General features: G+C 39.9%; 1 protein-coding gene across 3 annotated transcripts in view; it reads left to right on the top strand.

Moving 5' to 3' along the window:
* Window positions 1-652: 652 nt before the first annotated feature.
* Window positions 653-18,428, top strand: part of bicc1a (BicC family RNA binding protein 1a) — a 62,449-nt gene continuing 44,673 nt past the window's right edge. For all 3 annotated transcript variants that reach the window (XM_079560469.1, XM_079560468.1, XM_079560467.1), the window contains exons 1-2: window positions 653-1,117; window positions 14,523-14,569. In XM_079560469.1, coding sequence (XP_079416595.1) covers window positions 934-1,117; window positions 14,523-14,569 — 231 coding nt within the window. In that variant the 5' untranslated portion in view covers window positions 653-933. The remainder of the gene's footprint in view (window positions 1,118-14,522; window positions 14,570-18,428) is intronic.

Here is an 18,428-nt window from a genome sequence, read left to right as displayed (position 1 = left end):
ATAGTTCACTAAAACGGGACCTCCAAAAGCAAACAGCTGTTGTGCCTCAAACACCTCAATGCGTAAAAACACAGCGGCCAAAACCCATTACCGCCTGATCTACATAAAGTAACAATTAAACTGACAAAATATGAGTCTCCAGAAACAAACACGAGGGGTTAAAGTTATAAACTGATGCCCTGCAGTTTAACAAGACCATAAACTAACAGAAGACGATGGACGCAGCGTGGAAATCAAACCAAAAGCCTTTACAAAACGACTGCCTTTCTCGCGCTCGTGGTATATCCAAATGTGCGCGCACGAGCCGGTTTGTTTTCGTTTCTCCTTCCTGAATTGCTTCCCTTTGGCTTGACTCAGGATGTCTAGTGCTTCCTCTAAGAGCAGATAAATAAGACTGCGGGCGAGCTCAGAAAGTTTTGCACACGAGAACACTTGTGATTCTAAATGTGTAGCATGATGAAAAACGCCATGCATGTTTCTTTAGCAATGCGCGAAAACAAAAGTAGTCTATAAAGGTTTTTTAAAAAGTTGCCTTCTCAGGAGCCCAGGGGGAGGTAGATCTCCAAAAAAAAAACAGCATCTGGGAGGAGTCGAAATCTTTTTTCTCTCTCTCTCTGCTTTACATGTTGACACGTGAAACTTTCCCTACGAGTTCGTTGGTGTTTGCTGCACAGTTTATTCCTCTGCCTTCAGCTAACGGTCCAGCGTGCCCCTTTGTCCATCTAAACAGGAAGACCAATGGAGATAAAGAAAGATTTTTGAGAAAAGAAAGGAAAAACCCCCGCTGCAATGAGCCCACACAGCATACTGAAGTGAAGGAATAAAAAAAAACTGTTGTTCAGTCTTCCGAAGTTCTGCCTGTTGTGTTGTCTAAGCTCTACTCGACTTCGAAAAAACACGCAGCGGCCGCTGGAACAGTTGCTGCGCGTCGCAATGGCTGCCCAGTGCGACGGGTACTTGCAGCAGTCCGACCATGGCTCCAACAGTGAGCGGAGCACAGACTCTCCTCTACCCGGATCTGAAGAGGACCTGAACGGACCACATCCACTGCCCGACCCGGAGTGGACCGAGGAGAGGTTTCGAGTGGACCGGAAGAAGCTGGAAGTCATGTTACTAGGTGAAAGCTGAGCATACTTTTAAACACTTTTACATGATATATTTGGCTTTTTATTAATTTTCCAGCTTCATTTAAAACGATGTAATTACCTGTGTTAATTGCTTGTAAAAGTTCATTGAAAGCTTGAGCGTGGTCGGCGCGTGATCCACAGGAAATCAATTAAGTCCAAGCCAATTAAACGCGTCAATTCCCCCCTCGGCCCTTTCAATTAGTGTCACCCACAAGCAAAACAATAGTAATGAATGCGAGAGAATATGCACAATATAAAACAGTGTATGATTCAGACAATAATAATAATAATAATAATAATAATAATAATAATAATAATAATAATAATAATAATAATAATAATGATAATAATAATAATAATAATAATAATAATAATAATAATAATAAAGTAACATATTTTATATTTGTGATTATACAGTATAAGTTATGGTAAAATTCACTGCCATTTTGGTTTACATTTTATAAAGAGTAGTGCAATTTGTTGGCTTTTCTCTCTCTTTTGGGCTTTTGTTGGCAACAAGTTCCACTGCTAACAGGAAACGTGCACATGTAAGGTCATCTAACAAGTTTCCCAACACAAAAGAAAGAAGAGACCATTCGCTAATATGGGTGGATCTTATAATAGATAAGATAAGATTATTTGAGTCCTAACAGACCCCATTACTTATCATAGCACACAAAGTGTTTTGTTATTACATGTTGGTACGCTCTGTTAGTGTCCTTTCTAATCATCCTTCACCCTTACCCTGTCCCTGGCACACATGCTACTTACAGTCCCCCAAAGAAAGTCTTAGTCCTCGCTTTGCTCCTCACATTCCTCACTGCTGCATGTCATCCGCTACTCTTCCAGGAAAACAACACAAAGTGAGACCGGCCCTCCAATCCACACTCGGACATACCGGCATTTGCCACATCACTTTGAGCACTTTGGTTGTTGTTTGGAGTAATAATAATAAGTGTGACTTTCTGTTTGTAAGAAGTATTGCAAGTGGTGGAGATTTATAATTTATTTTCATGTCTGGATTTAGGGCACATTGCATTTTCAGAGGACTGAAATACAATTCCACGCAAAAAGTCGCATAATGCACCTTTAATACCAGAACAGATGAACATTGTTATCTAAAATATTAAAAACAGTAGCGTATAGCTATTTTTGTCATACTGTGCAGCTCTATTTGATACAATATTGTAGTTAGGATGTTTAGTGTTAACATTGAGGTTGTAGTAAAAGCTAGAAATGTCTGCTGTGTGACCAGACTTTTTTGGTGACTTATCGACTGTGCTTTAAACACTGGTCGATGTGCACTGTGAAACTAGTCTAATCTTTGACCCATGGCCTCAAGGAAACATTCTGGAAGCTAGTTATGTTTAGGTTATGGCAGTATGTCAGTCAGTGTCAAATTCAAAAGAATGTCTTGAATTACTTCTGTGTGTTACCAAAATTATGACAAAATGTTGTGATATTGAATTACTTTGAAATTGAAATAATATATTAAACCATCTCAGCACAGTGCATTCAGTAAAAATCTCAACCTGTGTGTCAGAACAAGATGTGCTGTAAAAACACTAATTAGGATCAAAACATGGTTAAAATGACTCTAAAGTAGGAAAATCATGGATATAACTAGGTTAGGTTTGGTTGCTTTAAATTTGTGATTCCGAGAAAGCTAGTCAAACATTCAAACCACCTTATCCAAAAAAGAAATAAACATCATACACATGTTTAAATATAAAGGTGTAAGTTCTCCAGATACTAACAGGCCTCTGTTATAGAAGTTTAAGTTTAAGCCGTTACTTAAGGCCGTAATTGAACTTTTGGCTTTATTGTATAGGACAGTATGAAGGGGGATGAGGAGTGACAAGAGACATTCAGTACATTGTTGGAGCCAGACTCAAACCCATGACGCTGAGGGCAGAAAAGTGTTTTGCCATATGCCTTAACCACTAGACTATGGCTGCACTTTGGCACATTTGTAAATGACCAGTCCATTTTTGTTTTAGGCTGTGGTAGCAAAGAATGCATTTCATCTCATGGAAGAGCTCAGGGATTTTGCGATATTTATATTGTTGTTTCCTCCATTATAGAGAGTGCAGCATCTGATATAAGTGTGATTGTGTTGTGTTAACCTGTACTTTGTGAGAACCTCAGCTGTTCCACTGTGTAGGCGTTTGTGTTTATAACCCCCGCATGAATGAATGATGTCAGACAGTGCATCACTGCAACTTGAGACACACGTATGTATAGTAAGGGATTTCCCAAGTTAATCAATCCAGGGTGAGATGAACTGTTAACTTACTGGCATTTCCTATGCTCAACAATCCATATTTGACTACTTTGTTCCAAAACCAAATGGAAATTATGAGCTGCTTGGCTGCAATTACAGATTTATTGTCTTTTGCACTGGCAGAAGCACTGGCTTCTGAGCTGAGGTACTCAAATTGAGTGTAACTTGACAACAGCCTCACCGTAGCGCCCGTACGGGTTTACTGGCCTAGTCCTGGCACAGGGGAATAGGAGTCACTAGTTAATGGCCTGGAGACCCTGACACGCTGCTGAAAGCTTGAAAGATAGTTTAATGTGCACAAAGAAAGCCCTAGAACTCCCCTTTGTGTGCAGGATGGCACTGTGGGAAAGAAGTAACATTTTCACCACTGCTGATTGTCCAAATGGACCATTGTATTGTAAGGTCTAAGTTACTCAACTGAGAAGTAACAAATAAGTATGTATTTGACAGCTTGACTTATTTCGTCAGATAAAAATAAGAACTGCGTTATTGCTTGTGCACAGTGCTTAAAATTGTACGTACAATTGAAAGCTGTCTCGATAGTCCTGACATAGTTTAGTGAGTTGTTGTTTTTCAGTGGGCAAAGCCTCACGGTACACTGGCTCTGTCCATGCATTTTAACAGCGCACTTGCAGGGTAACTGCCACCACAACCTGCAATTAGGTTCAGTGAATCATTTTCTTCATTGGACTAATTTGTTTTGCTGCTTCGAAACCACATGCGATAATTGTGTAGCTTTGTCTCAGAAAGGAAAAGCAATCACATGAAAGTAAACACACACAGGTATTATCAGTATTTCGATACAATTTACTCCTTGTTTTTACGGCTACAGGAAAGAACTTAAGTTTTTATACTTGACCTTTCAGCAAAGATCACTATGGCCCTCACAGTTATCTGAGGGGGATGCCTAAATAGTGCCCAAAAAGTTCTTCCAACTTTGAACTTGAAATTCCTTTGTTTATAGGAACTATTTTTCACAACATTGAAGATTGCAACAATATTCTTTTTAACATAGCACATGTAAGATTATGTCTATTTAAATGACACCATACATATTACTTTTACATATTACTCTCTATGTATAGAATAATAATGTTTATCGTATACTTTGAACTGACTGCCACCAAATTGAGTTTAGTTCTTTCTTCTAGAAGTATTACTAGATTATTTCTCAGTAAGTGTACACAATAGCTAAATAATTTTGTCTTTCTGGCGGCTTACCCCAGAAGGGAAAGTGCTGGGGCCTGAGGGTGCTCTTCCTCCTCGGTGCTGAGTAAGGCTCCTACAGGAAGTGAGTATCTGGAGGGGAATGTGCTGCAGGCCTGTGCGCCCCGTTGGATCTTTAAACACTTCTCTGTTGTTGCAGCTTCTCCAGGATCCACTAGGACTTGTCGGACTTTCCCGAAACATAACGCTGACCTACTTCTTAAAACTACTCACCGCAATTGTATAGTTAAAGGTCTTCTGTAAGTGGTTAATAATGGGAAGCAAGAGATCATTTTATAAATACGTCTTCCAAATTCCCAATTAGAAATATAGTAACTACAGGGCTTTCTCAGAAGTGGGAGCATGGAAAACTGCAGACAATGCCAAGGGTAGAATGGAAGATCCTTTCTTGGGCTGAAATGCATCTATGTCCTGAAGGCGGTCTCTATTATGTTAGTATATCTTAAAACCACATTTTCAGACATGAGTTATAAAGTGCTATTCAGAGAAACCGGTGCGGGTATCACATTTATAAGAATAGTTTTCCTATAGTTTTTTATTTATTTTCAATTTTGCAGTCTAAATGGACAGGAAAAAATTACGTCCTGCTAGAAGCTACTGTAGCTTTGACCTCTTTTTGGTGCTTTATCTGTCCTTGCTGATAAAAAAAAAAAAAAAAACACACACACACACTCTTTATCCTGTTTTAGGACTGACAAGCCTAATTGTTCAAATGCAAAGTGGATGCTTGAGTTTAAAGCAGTACTAAGTTACTCATGCCCCTAGAGGCCATAAGCGCCATCGAGGTGTCGTAGCATGTTGCTGTTTTTTACTCATTAATTGTCCGTGAGAGTAAATATTATGCTGACAGAAAAGACAAAGGGAGAGAGGGATATTGTACATCCAATTACACAATGGAAATCATTTTTTTCACTGAAACTTGGCTGTAAATACTGTTTAAGTGGTGCTGTTTATGTAGGTTTGCCCGTTAGCCTGTTAGCTTCTTCTTTGTGATTCCATTAGTGTGTATTGGGGCCTCCGACCCGGAGGCAGTGAAGTTGCAATTGTGGTTTTCTGGCCTGAGACACCGGGGGGAGATGAAAGACCCCCCCAATCATCCCATTAACACTTGTATTACCCCCAGAGGGACTATTGAAAGGATTTATTAAGGTAAACCAGTTACTACTGTTTTAAGATACCTCTAGTTACTATTACTTTATTGCACATTTTCTACTGTGTACTTGCACCCACTAAATGTTGTTGAGAGCAGATGTAACATTGTGAGATCAATAAAGTCCTGTCTCACTGTATTTCAACAAAATAAAATAGATGTACATCCACGGGCAGGTTTTGTCAGTGCAGAGTAAGTACATGGCTCCTAAACGTTTGGGAACTACAAGAGATATAATTATAAATTACTTGCTGTGTATATAATGTGCTGTTATAATAATTTGAAGTTTTGCGTTGAAGTACTTATTGGTAGAGTGGTTAGCTCTGCTGTTTCCTTGAAAGGATTATGTGGGAGTGTTTTCCAAGTTGGCTTCCAAGGATGAACAGACGAGCCTGAAGAAGCCCAGCTGACTATGCTAAAAACTTTTGCTTCAAGTTGGTTAAGTTTGTCTGTTTGCTTAGTCAACCCATCAGCATTACTTAAAGACAAGTTCTCAGTATATGCATAGATGTTTCTGAGAGTTCACTCTGTGACTAACTAAAGCTCTTACACATGTAAACTCTTTCAACTCCGTAGTAGCTATTCCTATTCCTAACCACCCACAACTTCTAATGGGAAGAATGGAAGAGATCTTAAAGTGAACAATTTGAACTTTTTACTCTAATTTGGTCTGACTGGCCAATACCACAACAAATACACATGCCAACATTTAATTACATCACTGACATAAAGCAGCCACCTATGTTCGAGTATTGGATGTAGTGTTTTAGCTTCAATGCCCTTCCTACCCTGATTCTCTAGTACGGTAAGCCTAACCACAAAAGAGCTATCACTCATAAGCGATTCAGATCATTTCTTTCCGTGTCGGGGTTCTGGCTTCTACCAAATTCACTCCTCCCCCTCTTTTAACCCCCCCAAATTTTACAGAAACGCACTGATACAATTAAACAATTCTATTCGAGTTTGCTTACGCACCAAATTCTTTCTTCCTGGGCATGAAGGAGCTTTCAGGAGCTGTAACATAATTGAGCCTCGGTTGGCGGAAAAACCTGTAATTCATTACCGGGGAAAATAAAAAGTGGGAGTCCTGTTTCAACGGTCCAAGCAACGCTACAGTGTTGACCCAGTTCTATACTTCTGTAAAACGAATACCTGTTTTTTTTAGAGAGCTTTTCAAAGTGCAGATTTACATTCTGTCTGGTTTGCGGTTGCTATTTTAGAACTGTTTCTTTGGGGAGCGCACCCGACTTGCCCCGCACGCACTCGCCGTATACACGCATTCATTTCAGGACGTCCCGGACCATAGCCGCCCCCACTCATCCCGAGAGCTTTCTATGTTTATCTTAGAAAACTTTGGGATTGGGGTTTGTTTTTCTCCATTCATTCAACATCTAGCACGATCTAGCGTTTTTGCTCCACTGGCCTTGATTGGAAGGGCAGACATTTTTATAAGTGCAGCATTTGGACGAGGGCCTAACCATGGTGAGAATGATCTTCACCTGAGGCTGGAATAGAGAGGGGAAGTATGCTTCGATTACAAGGCCAAGGGCAAGAAGTTTAATAAAGTGCAATAGCGTGTTATGCAATTTTTTTATGAGCCGGAGTGTCGGCATTTTAAATGGAAATCTCAGCTTGCCATGCTGTAGTCAGACCCTTTGGGGATCCTCGCTCATGTGAAATAATTTATTTAAATGGGGTTCATTGCCTGACCAACAGCGACAGAAATCTGTGGAGCATATTTTAGAAGGAACATATGTGGACACGATTTGCTGAAATGTCTGCAACAAGGTCAAGCAGCTGTATGTGGGAATGGTGACAAACTGAATTACTAATATTCTGATGGTGGTTGGTGGCTAAGTGAACAGACACTATTAGGAGTGTGACAATATATAGATGTATCTGATATATTGCAATATTTTAGTTTTGATTACATCTAAGGATGCACCGATCCGATACTGGTGTCGGATATCGGAGCCGATACAGGAAAAAATACGATACTGATACTAGTTTTGCCTCTCAACGCCTTCAAAACACAACTTTTACCACAAAATGAATATGGGCATGCTGTATATCATTGTAAAGCAAGAACCCGGAGAATTCAATTGCTGAGTTTTAACCTTCGCAAACGAATTTCTGATCGCAGCACACAATTCTGCAGATAGCAATTAGCAATTGCATGCTAAAGCTAGCAGGAGCATGCTAATGCTAAGGAACACTAATCAGGGCTGAGTCAGAAACTATGATTGAAATACTTAGGGTAGCCAAATAAAATAAAATTGGTGCTGAAGACGTTTGTATTTGAAGACGTTGAAGTGTTTGTATTTTAGTTTGAGAAATAACATATTTGTAATGATCAGATCACTTAATGTGAGTTGTTTATATTAATGTAACCTAAAGCCTGTCATATACCCAAGGATATTTAGTGTAGAAAAGTCATCCTTGTTAAATGTTTATCCAAGAGCTTATCAATAGATATAATTGATCATTGATCTGCAACATGACAATAAATTATTACTTTACAATGGAGAAGAGTCAATAAAATGTATCACTCAGAGAAAGCCACTTTTAAGAAAGTCTCTTGGTATCGGGAAATATCGGATATCGGTAGACATCAAACCCCAGCATCGGTAGCAAAAAAACTGTATCGGTTCATCTCTAATCACATAATGCATATTAATAAGTGATGTCATGCAAATTAATAAGGTAGCCGAACAGTAAAGGGCAGCATTACTATTTTAAGCACTTGGACCAAACACTGTTTATTGCTTTTGAAATAGGACTGTGTTTTCTTGTTTATTTAAATGTTTCGTGTTTATTTTATTTAAAGTGTGATGCCACTTACAGATCAACCAGTTTTCGGTCAGGGATCATTTATTCACAAATGTAAATGATGAATAATATGCAGTATGTTGGATTTTTTTTTTTTAATTGCATGTTTCTTAAAAAAAAAATGTTTTTTTTGTGCAATATATCGATTATCGCAGTATTGGCGTATCATAAGGTTATCGTTATGGTGAGCCATGCAACGCGTATCGTACACTACTGTACACTATACACAACACATTAAAAACACTTGAAAAGTCACATCAGTGGTTTTAGATAAAGTCGGGTTGCATAACTTTATACTGTAGTCGAGGAAAGAGAAGAAGAAAAAATCATTATCGTAGAATGATTGAAATGCTGATGAATTTAAAATGCCTTAATGATTTCCCAATGCGTCAGTGATGGGCCAGCAGCGTGAGAGTGCCTCCCCGGGCTCCATGGGGGATCCAGCACAGTAGATACCAGGCACCAGGAATGTACTACATTGTGTAATGCTGGCGTTAACACAAGAGAAGAGCTGATAACCCAAACACTGCGCGCAGCACTTCAAGTGCCTTTCTGGAACCATCACTCTTATGCTCGAGCTCAGCATCATAATAGGTGCCGCACTTTTGTTTTTCCACTCAATTAAATCACTTCACATTATTTGCTTTAATTCTTTCTACTGTATGAAACTACAAAATCAAAAATGCAATAGCAGCACAAAAAAAAAGGGTTTCATCCCTGTCAGGGGTCAGAGAGTGTAGCGTCTGGCATGTTTTCGTCTGGCCACTGAGAAGAAGCATCTGGTTTTTTCAGGCAATTTGCCTGAATGTTTTTTGATAAAGTCACACATGTTTAACATTTAATCTGTAAAAAGAATGAAAATTAAAATCAAATATATCATTTTTTTAGGGGCAGGAAATACAGCAATGCATTTTGAGAGACTTGTTTTATAAGGCAATGATTTGCTTTCCTGTTTATGTGGCTCTTTGCTCACTTTGACATCTGCTGGGTTTGTGTAGCCTCTCAGTTGTCCAGGAGTTTACGATTGTATCTTGTCTTCTTTTCCCCACTCACTCTTTCTATTGGTCAGCCTCCCTCATGAGTGAGTGACAAACAGGTTTGACCAGTCACAGTATTTAGCCTGATAAATCCAATATAGAGTTAGGTGCACATGAATTTGTTTTTTTTGGTCACATTTTCAAAATCCCATCCGTATTTGTCATGATTATTGTTGCGTGAGTTGCAACAAAGATACAAAACATAATTAATATGTCACTTGTGGAACAGGGTCACAAAGTTCAACAGTGCACAGAGGGAAATAAAAGAAACTATGAAGAAAAATAAATGATTACAGGCTAAACATGTTTTTTACAACAGGAGAATGATGATGTAATAGCAGCAGCCCACACTTTGATAAAGTAGTTGGACATACTTTTTTAAAACAAGAACATACCTGTAATCACAGTTTTAGATATTCCACCATATCTGAAATAAGGAGACCCTGATAGAAAAGTGCTGAAAGCTAAAGTTGCCTTCTTGGCACAACTAATACATGATCACATAAAGCAGACAGCTACTTACTCTGCGGGCCTCTCTTTCCCAGCCCCTCACTCTGATTAGATAGCGCAGTTTTGTCGTCCTGGCGCAGTGGAGAAGTGTTTTTGGCCATTTAGAGTTCTGTTTTGTTGCCAACCTGCCTAAAAAGTGTGTCAAAGCCAGTCACAAAAAGTCTGCACTCGTTTTGCGCTGCTACTACTGCTGCTGCTGCTGCTGCCAGCTCCCTGTCAGCTGTAAGGTGATACACTTGTAGAACTAAGTGTCTTTGAAGTTAGGTATTAAAGCACGGCTGATGAGAGCAGCTCCTATTGTAAAGGCAAAGACTCCCCAACCTGGATTGATAGAGCCAATGAACCACTTTAATTGAAACTTGATGTCAGTTTGTGTAGAACAGATGAATAGTTTTAACTGCACACTAATTGTAGTTTGGGTTAAAGGTAGGAGTTTCAATAAAACAATATCAGATTCAAAATATCTAGAAATTGTGGGTGTCTGCCTGGATGTCTCAAAACTTTCATTGCTTTATAGACTTTAAACTGCTGCAATAACATTCAAATATCCATTCTCCTTGTTTCAGTGGGGACTGGTGTTCATCCCATAATCAGAAGGTTGACTGATAAATCCCAGCTCCGACCATTGCATACTAACAACATTGTGTCCCTGTCTGTGTATGAATATGCTTTATATGTGTAAGTGGTTGGTGGTGGTCCTAAAGTTCTACATTGCAATTCTGATTTCTAATTTCAAACTTTTCATATCCTATTTCTGGTTTCTTTGCTCCCAGAAGTGCTCTCATTAGCTCCATGTTGACGGATCGTTGTGCATGTAGGTCCGATTACAAGAAAGCAGCTTTTTAAAAGTTAACAGCTAGAAACCCATTTGAGACCTACAAATGTCTTCCTCTGAGACACTGAAGAGGCACCAAGAGCCCCCACACCTGCAGCACAGTAGAGGCATCACAAGAGGAGCTACAGCAAACAAAAAGGGACAAACGAGTAGATGGTGAAAGACTGTTGTGGAGCGGAGGGAGAGGAGAGGAAGGAGGAGGTGTGGCTGACCAGTGCAGGACACCACGCTCTGAAACAGGGACAAACCCAGGGGGAGCTGTTCCAGAGGATCAGAGGAGCCTTTAAGGCAGCCAGCCAGGTTTCCTCCAAGTGCTACAGTTTCCCGGACCTCCAAAAACATGCTGGTCCGGTTGGCCCACAGTGGTGGTGCGGCTCAGTTGCAGCGGCTCAGGACTAACACCTGAACACTTTTTCGTTCTATGCTTGCACAATGACAAATATAGCACTTACTTAATTTCCAACTCAAACTGGACTCAATATGAATTTGAGTCATCCTCACCAGCCATTCAGTGTTGATTTTATTTCAGTTTTAGTAAAGTGAATGTAATTGAATTTTAACACATTTAGTTTTTTATTTATAGAAATGTATTCATGGGTTTTTGGCAGTTGCCGTTCAATCTTTGTCTTTAGAACCCATTCCTGGCTACGTGAGGATAGTGTCGTAGTGAATGTTTTCCCGTCAAACATGTCTTGGACCATGGTCTTACTATGAACTCCATTGTTTGCTGAACTGTTGTGTGGATTTAAATCATAGCCCTCGAAATCAGCCCTGTTTACATTCCTCCTGTGTCAAAACAGTGAAATCTCTGCCAAAGCCAGACTTTCCACAAAATAATGAAAACCAGATTCCATATGCTAGCTGTGGCCCAGTTCAGTACAGTAGCAGTAATTGGCTTGTTGGGTACGTCGGCACTGTCCGTGAATTTATTGGGAAGAAGTGAAGTTGTTCTATAATGAGTAACAAGTAACAACCTAAGCAAGTATTGTCTTCTAGCCCGAGGAATGCTTTTTTATTATTATTATACTCTACGCTGATATGGGTTTAGCATTTCCTGTACACATTTAGCAATAATTAAACGTTTACACAAAATTTGAAGTAGTTCATCCATTTGAAAGACCACAAGCAGGTCCCTCCTACTCTCCCCCAGGGCGCTCTGGTCCCTCCCCATATGCTGCTCACGTGCAGGATGTTGTGCTGTCTTGTGCATGTGGCTCATGTTTTCAGTCTTGTGTATGTATCTGTTTCACTCAGCTCCTGCTCACGGGCCAACGCTGACGTTGTTGATGTTTGACAGATACGTCCAAGCTGCTTTATTTGAATATTTAACATGAATCTCCTGCATATTTTTAGCACATGGGTTTTGAAAAGCTCCGAGTGTGAATGTCTTGACAGGGACTGTGTGTGTGAGAGCTTGGACAAAGATGCTAGTATGGCACACCTGCTCACACATCTGCATCTCACTGCTGTGCACATGTGGCTGTGGTTCAGACTGGTGTGGGCCTGATCTTGTCTCCTGCGGCATTCACAGATGTGGGATCTGTCCTGCTGTAGACGTGCCAGTCTATGTGACAGCCTTACACCACCATTTACAAACACACATTCTTTTCTCTTCTTGCAGTTTTATGATTGGATCAGAGATGGTCATTACAATTAAGTAGAACTTGTTCCTTATGATGCCTATTAAGAAAAAACATCTGGGAATTTCACTTGAAGGTGTTTGGGAGACTGTATGTTGTTTGTCGCTCGTATATAGATGTCATTTATTATTATCATCTCCAGTTGTTTATAAAGCTTTATACACTTTGTCACTTTTCGATTGATTTGAGGATTATAGACCTTCAATTTTGAGAACCCCACCCTGTCTTTGATCCCTTGTTAATCTTTGCTTTGTATTTGTAGATTTGCTACACAGGCCTTTGTAGAGACTGCTTCATTTTTCCCTTGGCACTCTGGGCTTTGTTTTGGTATGGGGCAGCTTGTAAGTGTTAACACATGTCCAAGCCTCGAATGTTGGCATCGTTGAACTGCAAAAAGGCCAGAGGGGAAGTTTGGCGTGTTTGTTTCTGGGGAACTTTTGACGTCTTTGTTTTCCCCCAATATTTGTCAGAGGTATGTTTCGAATAAACAGGAAAACAATTGTGACACATCTAATACTGTATAATGAGCTTGTTAGATTTTCCATTGCATTGATACTTCAGAATTTCTGAATGAGAGAGAAATGAGTGGAAATACACAGATGACTAGATACATTTTGGAGCTCAAGCATTGTCCAGCAAGGGCTTTGGGGCTTTGATTGGCAATGGTGACAGGAAGTAAAACAGGCCCTTTCCGAAACCTCTTCCTCCTTCCACTCGAGCTTCCTGAACCTCGCTCCATCTTCAGTGTTTGTTCTAATCATCTTAACTGTGACAGGCTCCACGGGGTTAATCTCTCTGTCAGCTCCCAGTCTTATGTTCTTGGCTGAATTCTGACATACAGTGACTCGGCTCCTGCTCCTGACCCACATTTGCTCCGAAGCCAGCGGATTTTGTATTGTATTTTGAATCAACTGGCTTAGATCCTCATATTAGGCCTCATGGTTTCTCAGAGGAGGGTTCAGTGGAAAATGTTTTGTTTGTATTTTTACCAATGAGGCAAATATTTCACCGTCTTTTCTGTTTTTTCTGTTTGAAAATACCCTAATAATTTTCCTTTAGGCATTTGCCTTTCATGTCCTGTTTTATCCACAGCTACAATTGACTTTATTGGCCAAACAGGCAGCTCTAACAACAGCATGCTTCTATAATACCTCTAAATAGACTACCCCTTCTCTGTGCATGTTAAAACCATTTCAGTCATGACATCATCTCTGAATCATACCGTATGTAAGACTGATGTAGTGGTCCGTTCATTCAGGCCTTATTTGTTTTTATGAACTCATATCACATTACTACCTCACTGATCATTTAAAAATGCATTTGAAAATATGCATTTAAAATATTGCAAATCTGCTAAATACAAGAAAGATACTAGTAATACATGATGCATGCATTACAGACACTTAAACAGACTCAGAAGAAAAACTTTCTGAAAATGATTGCAAAAATATTCTCTTAGGGCTTGGAGCTTGCTTAGAGTTTATATAGTAAGCTAAAGTCTAAAAGTGATGGTCTAATTTCTGAAGTGCAAACTCAAAACCATTTGGTCCCAGTGCAGCGTGTATAACTCCATTTATAAGACCTTCTGTAAAATGCCTTGCGATTTTCATGCTATCCTTCAATTTGTTACACGGAAGCTGGATCCGATCTCTGGGATTATGGAAAATGACTTTGGACATTTTTTCCATCTCGGCGAGGCGAGAAGTATCAATATCCCCGCCAAAGCCAATATCCAGAGCAATGGAGATCCACCATAAACACTGCTCTGAATGAGAATATTGTAGGATTCAGAAGGATAATGAGGGCATGATTTTACCCTGTTAATGTTACTTTGTGTGTTTAACATTGAACCGCTTTTCATGCTGTTATTTTTTGTCTTTCAGCTGCCTCCGAGGGTAGAGTCAACGGCGGGGAGGATTTCTTTCAGAAGGTGAGCGTGCGGTCCACAGTAATCTGGGCTTGCTTTGTCTTCGGGTTGTGTTCGAGTTCGCCAACAGTGCAGTGGTGTTGTGCTATAGGGCTAACACGGCTGAGCAGATGTCAGGTGTCTTAAGCAAGACTCTGTTACAAATGAAAACAAATAGGAAGATGGTGACGCTGGTGTCAGCAGGGCTTAGGTTCTGTAACACAGCTGACACAACAGGATTATATAATGTACAGGCATCTGGACACTGGCAACTGCATGAGGATACAAAGTGTTTTCGAGCTTGTTTTTAGTTAGGATAAAGGCTGTCCTGCCTCTCTCGGGACAGAGGGGGTTTAGCAAGGACCAGGCAATGATTAAAGGAATAGGCCACCGTTTTTACATACTGAGATATGTTCCTACCTTAGCTTAGACAAGTTGATGCGTACCTGTCTTTGTGCGTGCGCTCAGTCACACAAATGTTGTTAGCATTTAGCCTCTTCCAGCATAGGTATAGCTCCAAACTGGGGTGAAGTTAGAAGCTACCAAGCTGTTCCACGTTTCCCTATTTAAATACAGTTGCGTGAAACGTTACATGATCCAGGCCTAGATACACAAAATGAAACATGTTAATTTTCTATGCGGGTAAAAAGGGGTACTACATCGTGAGGCATAATAACACCTGGAGGACTTGGAAAGGGAAGTGCTCCTATGTTATTACGCCTCACAATATAGTTCCCCTTTTTATCCGCATAGAAAATCGACATGTTTCATTTTGTGTAACTATACTTGGATTGTGTAAAGGCTCATGTAACTGCATTTAAATGGGGAAAATGTGGAACAGCTTGGTAGCTTCTAACTTCACCTCAGTTTGGGGCTATACCGATGCTGGGAGAGGCTGCACACTAACAACATTTGCGTGACTGAGCGCACGCACAAAGACCAGCCAGGTACGCATCAACTTGTCTAAACTAAGGTAAGAACATTTCTCAGTATGTAGAAACGGTGGCCTATTCCGTTAAAGTTGTTTTGTTTGATGATTTTCCAGTTTTCAGATTGAACATTATTACAAAAGGAAACACATGACATGTCCTGAAGATTAGAGAGAAACATGTAAAAATGTACTGTATCTGTATGGATGCTAGTTCATGATTGTTTTAGCTCAAACCAAAGAGCTCAGATTTCTTTATTTGTTTTTTTGTGTTTTCAGTTTGGCCATAATGATTGTCAGTAGCCATCATTATGCGTATTTGTGGTGAGGCATTACACATAGCATTGCAAATCTTTTTCTTAACCATTTTATAATTTATATTGACCGATCTTTCACATTTTTTTCTTCTACATATAAATCCTAAAATACACTTTTTAACCCAAAACTGAAACAATTAAAACTAAATCAATGCACAAAAAACTCAAGTACGTATTTTTACTGTAACAAAACAGCATTTATTCCTTAGCAAAACTTTACATTTTGACAAAATCCAACTTCCGCCTGACCTACTTTTGGACCCATTGTGGGACCACACTTTTTAGTGGTCAAAAACATTATACATGTCTAAAACATAATAACTCAACATTAACATTTCCAACCATTATTATTACACTTCACGACTGTAAGTCACATTGAAATTGATCTGGCTAATGACAGGTTTGTGCTTGTAAAGACTCTTGTATGTAGCGAGCAAACAGTTCAGCGTTCCCAATATTGTTCCTAATTGTCTTCTGTCAGTGGCGGTTACTGAGGAATCCCACAAATTGCCTGGTGCTCCGACGTGCCTCCAGTGAATCCATTCTTGTTTAAAACCCCGGTTCCTGAATAAATGCTGCGGCCCTCCTGAGTATGTTAATGGTGATAATGAAATACGTGAACGGACAGTGGTTTGTTTTAGTATGCAGCTTCTGTCTATTTTTCATATTTGGATTTGGACATTAGCATGCTGAGGTAAATGTCAATGGGGAAGGCAATTTAACTGTCCTCGCCATAGTCAAAACCAAGTAATGCAAACCAGGCGCCTTATGATTCCCTTCAGTGGAATTTTAACAAGATCTCCATACTATGTCTCCGCCTTTCTTTTATAACTCAAGAGTGAAACCAGTATTGTTTTAAATTTAAATGAGGCTGTATGTACTGTGCGAGTGTTGGCCAGGTGTGGAAATGGCTCCTATAAGGTGAGTAATGGGCCAAAAGCAACACAATAGAGATTGGAATAATATGCCTTAAAACTCTGCAAGATCCTCCATATTTTTGGCAAGCAGGTATAGTAGCAAAAACATCATTGCACGAAGTAATGAAACAGTTGTCTTTTTAATCAACCATTGTGAGAATTAAGAATTGTGTGGCTCAATAAGCTCAAAAACAGTGACGTGTTCTGGTAATGAAGCAGCAGTCCACTTTAAGTAAGGGATAATGCACGACGAGGTGTCCATTATCAGAAATAACTGGACGACGCCGAGGCGTGAATCGTCCGACGCGAAGCGGAGTGCATTATCCCGCTTATACCATGGTTCCGCAAACTGAAACTGTTCATTGGGGCCTGTTTGCTTATTTTTTTAAGTCCTGGGCAGTGATTGGAACTGTTGTCGGACTAGGTGTACATTAAAATAACCAATAGATCGAGAATCAGAATCGAGTATTCACCCAGACCAAGGTATAAATGTACAGGATTTAACTTCTTCACTCCTACTTTAATCAAGCACATTTTCTCCAGTTTGACTTTAAAGTAGTACTAAGTAACTTGTTTACCTTAATATTACCCTCTGGGGGTAATACAAGTGTTAATGGGATGATTGGGGGGGTCTTTCATCTCCCCCTGGTGTCTCTGGCCAGCCACCGGATCGGAGCCACCAATACACACTAACAGAATCACGAAGACGAAGCTAATAGGCTAACAGGTAAAGCTAACTGCAGGCTAGCGCAACTTAAACAGTATTTACAGGAAATTTGAGTGAAAAAAAAAAATCTCCATTGTGTAGCTGGATGTATAATATCCCTCTCTCCCTTTGTCTTTTCTGTCAGCGTAGACAATTAATGAGTAAAAAAAAGCATGCTTCGACACCTGCAGTGGCACTTATGGCCTCTAGGGGCGTGACTTACTTAGTACTGCTTTAACCAAATCTATAAGCTTCTCGACTGGAGTAATGACTCGAGGCCTTTCTGTGTGGAGTTTGCATGTTCTCCCCGTGTCTGCGTAGGTTAGTGGTAAAAAAAACATGTGCAATAGGTTAATCCTCCAGCCAGGTGTTTCTGACCACCACCCTGGCTCCATCATGGAGATGGGTCCCCGAGCGCCAGCCCATGCTGGCAGCTCACTGCTCCGACAGGTCACCCAGAGTCAAATGCAGAGAATACATTTCTCAACAGAGATTTCTCTACATAGACTTATAAAGTGTAACTTAACTTATTTGAAAGCTAAGACTTACAAGACTCATCTAAGCTTCCTCCTCATTAGGATTGTCTCGTTTTCGTCCTTTTTGGTTGTGTTTTCATCACGTTTTTGTTGACATGTTTTGGTCACATTTTTTTGGCTTGACTACAGTTACATTACAGTAAAAAAGAAATAGACCAAACGCTACAAAAAAGCAATGAAAACATAACAAAAATGTGGCAAAAATGTGGCAAAAAACCGTGACAAAAAACAAATGAAGACGCAACAAAAATGTGACAAAAAACGATTAAAATGTGATAACAAAAACAAGGAAGAGGTTTAGATTAGTTTTGTCGGTCTTAGCTTTCAATTGAGGCGTTAAACTGGCCTATAGGCTCCAGTCGAGAAGCGTTTAGATTTGGGTAAAACTGGAGAAAATGTGCTCAGTTAAGGTGAGGGTGAAGGGGTTTAAACATCTGGCATGTATATTGTCGCAACTCAGTCAGATGAAAGAAAGTGGA

Source organism: Gobius niger (genome assembly GCF_951799975.1).
Source record: "Gobius niger genome assembly, chromosome: 7".
NCBI lineage: Eukaryota > Metazoa > Chordata > Actinopteri > Gobiiformes > Gobiidae > Gobius > Gobius niger.
Note: the sequence above shows the minus strand (reverse complement) of the source record. Positions and strands in the feature narration are given on the sequence as shown.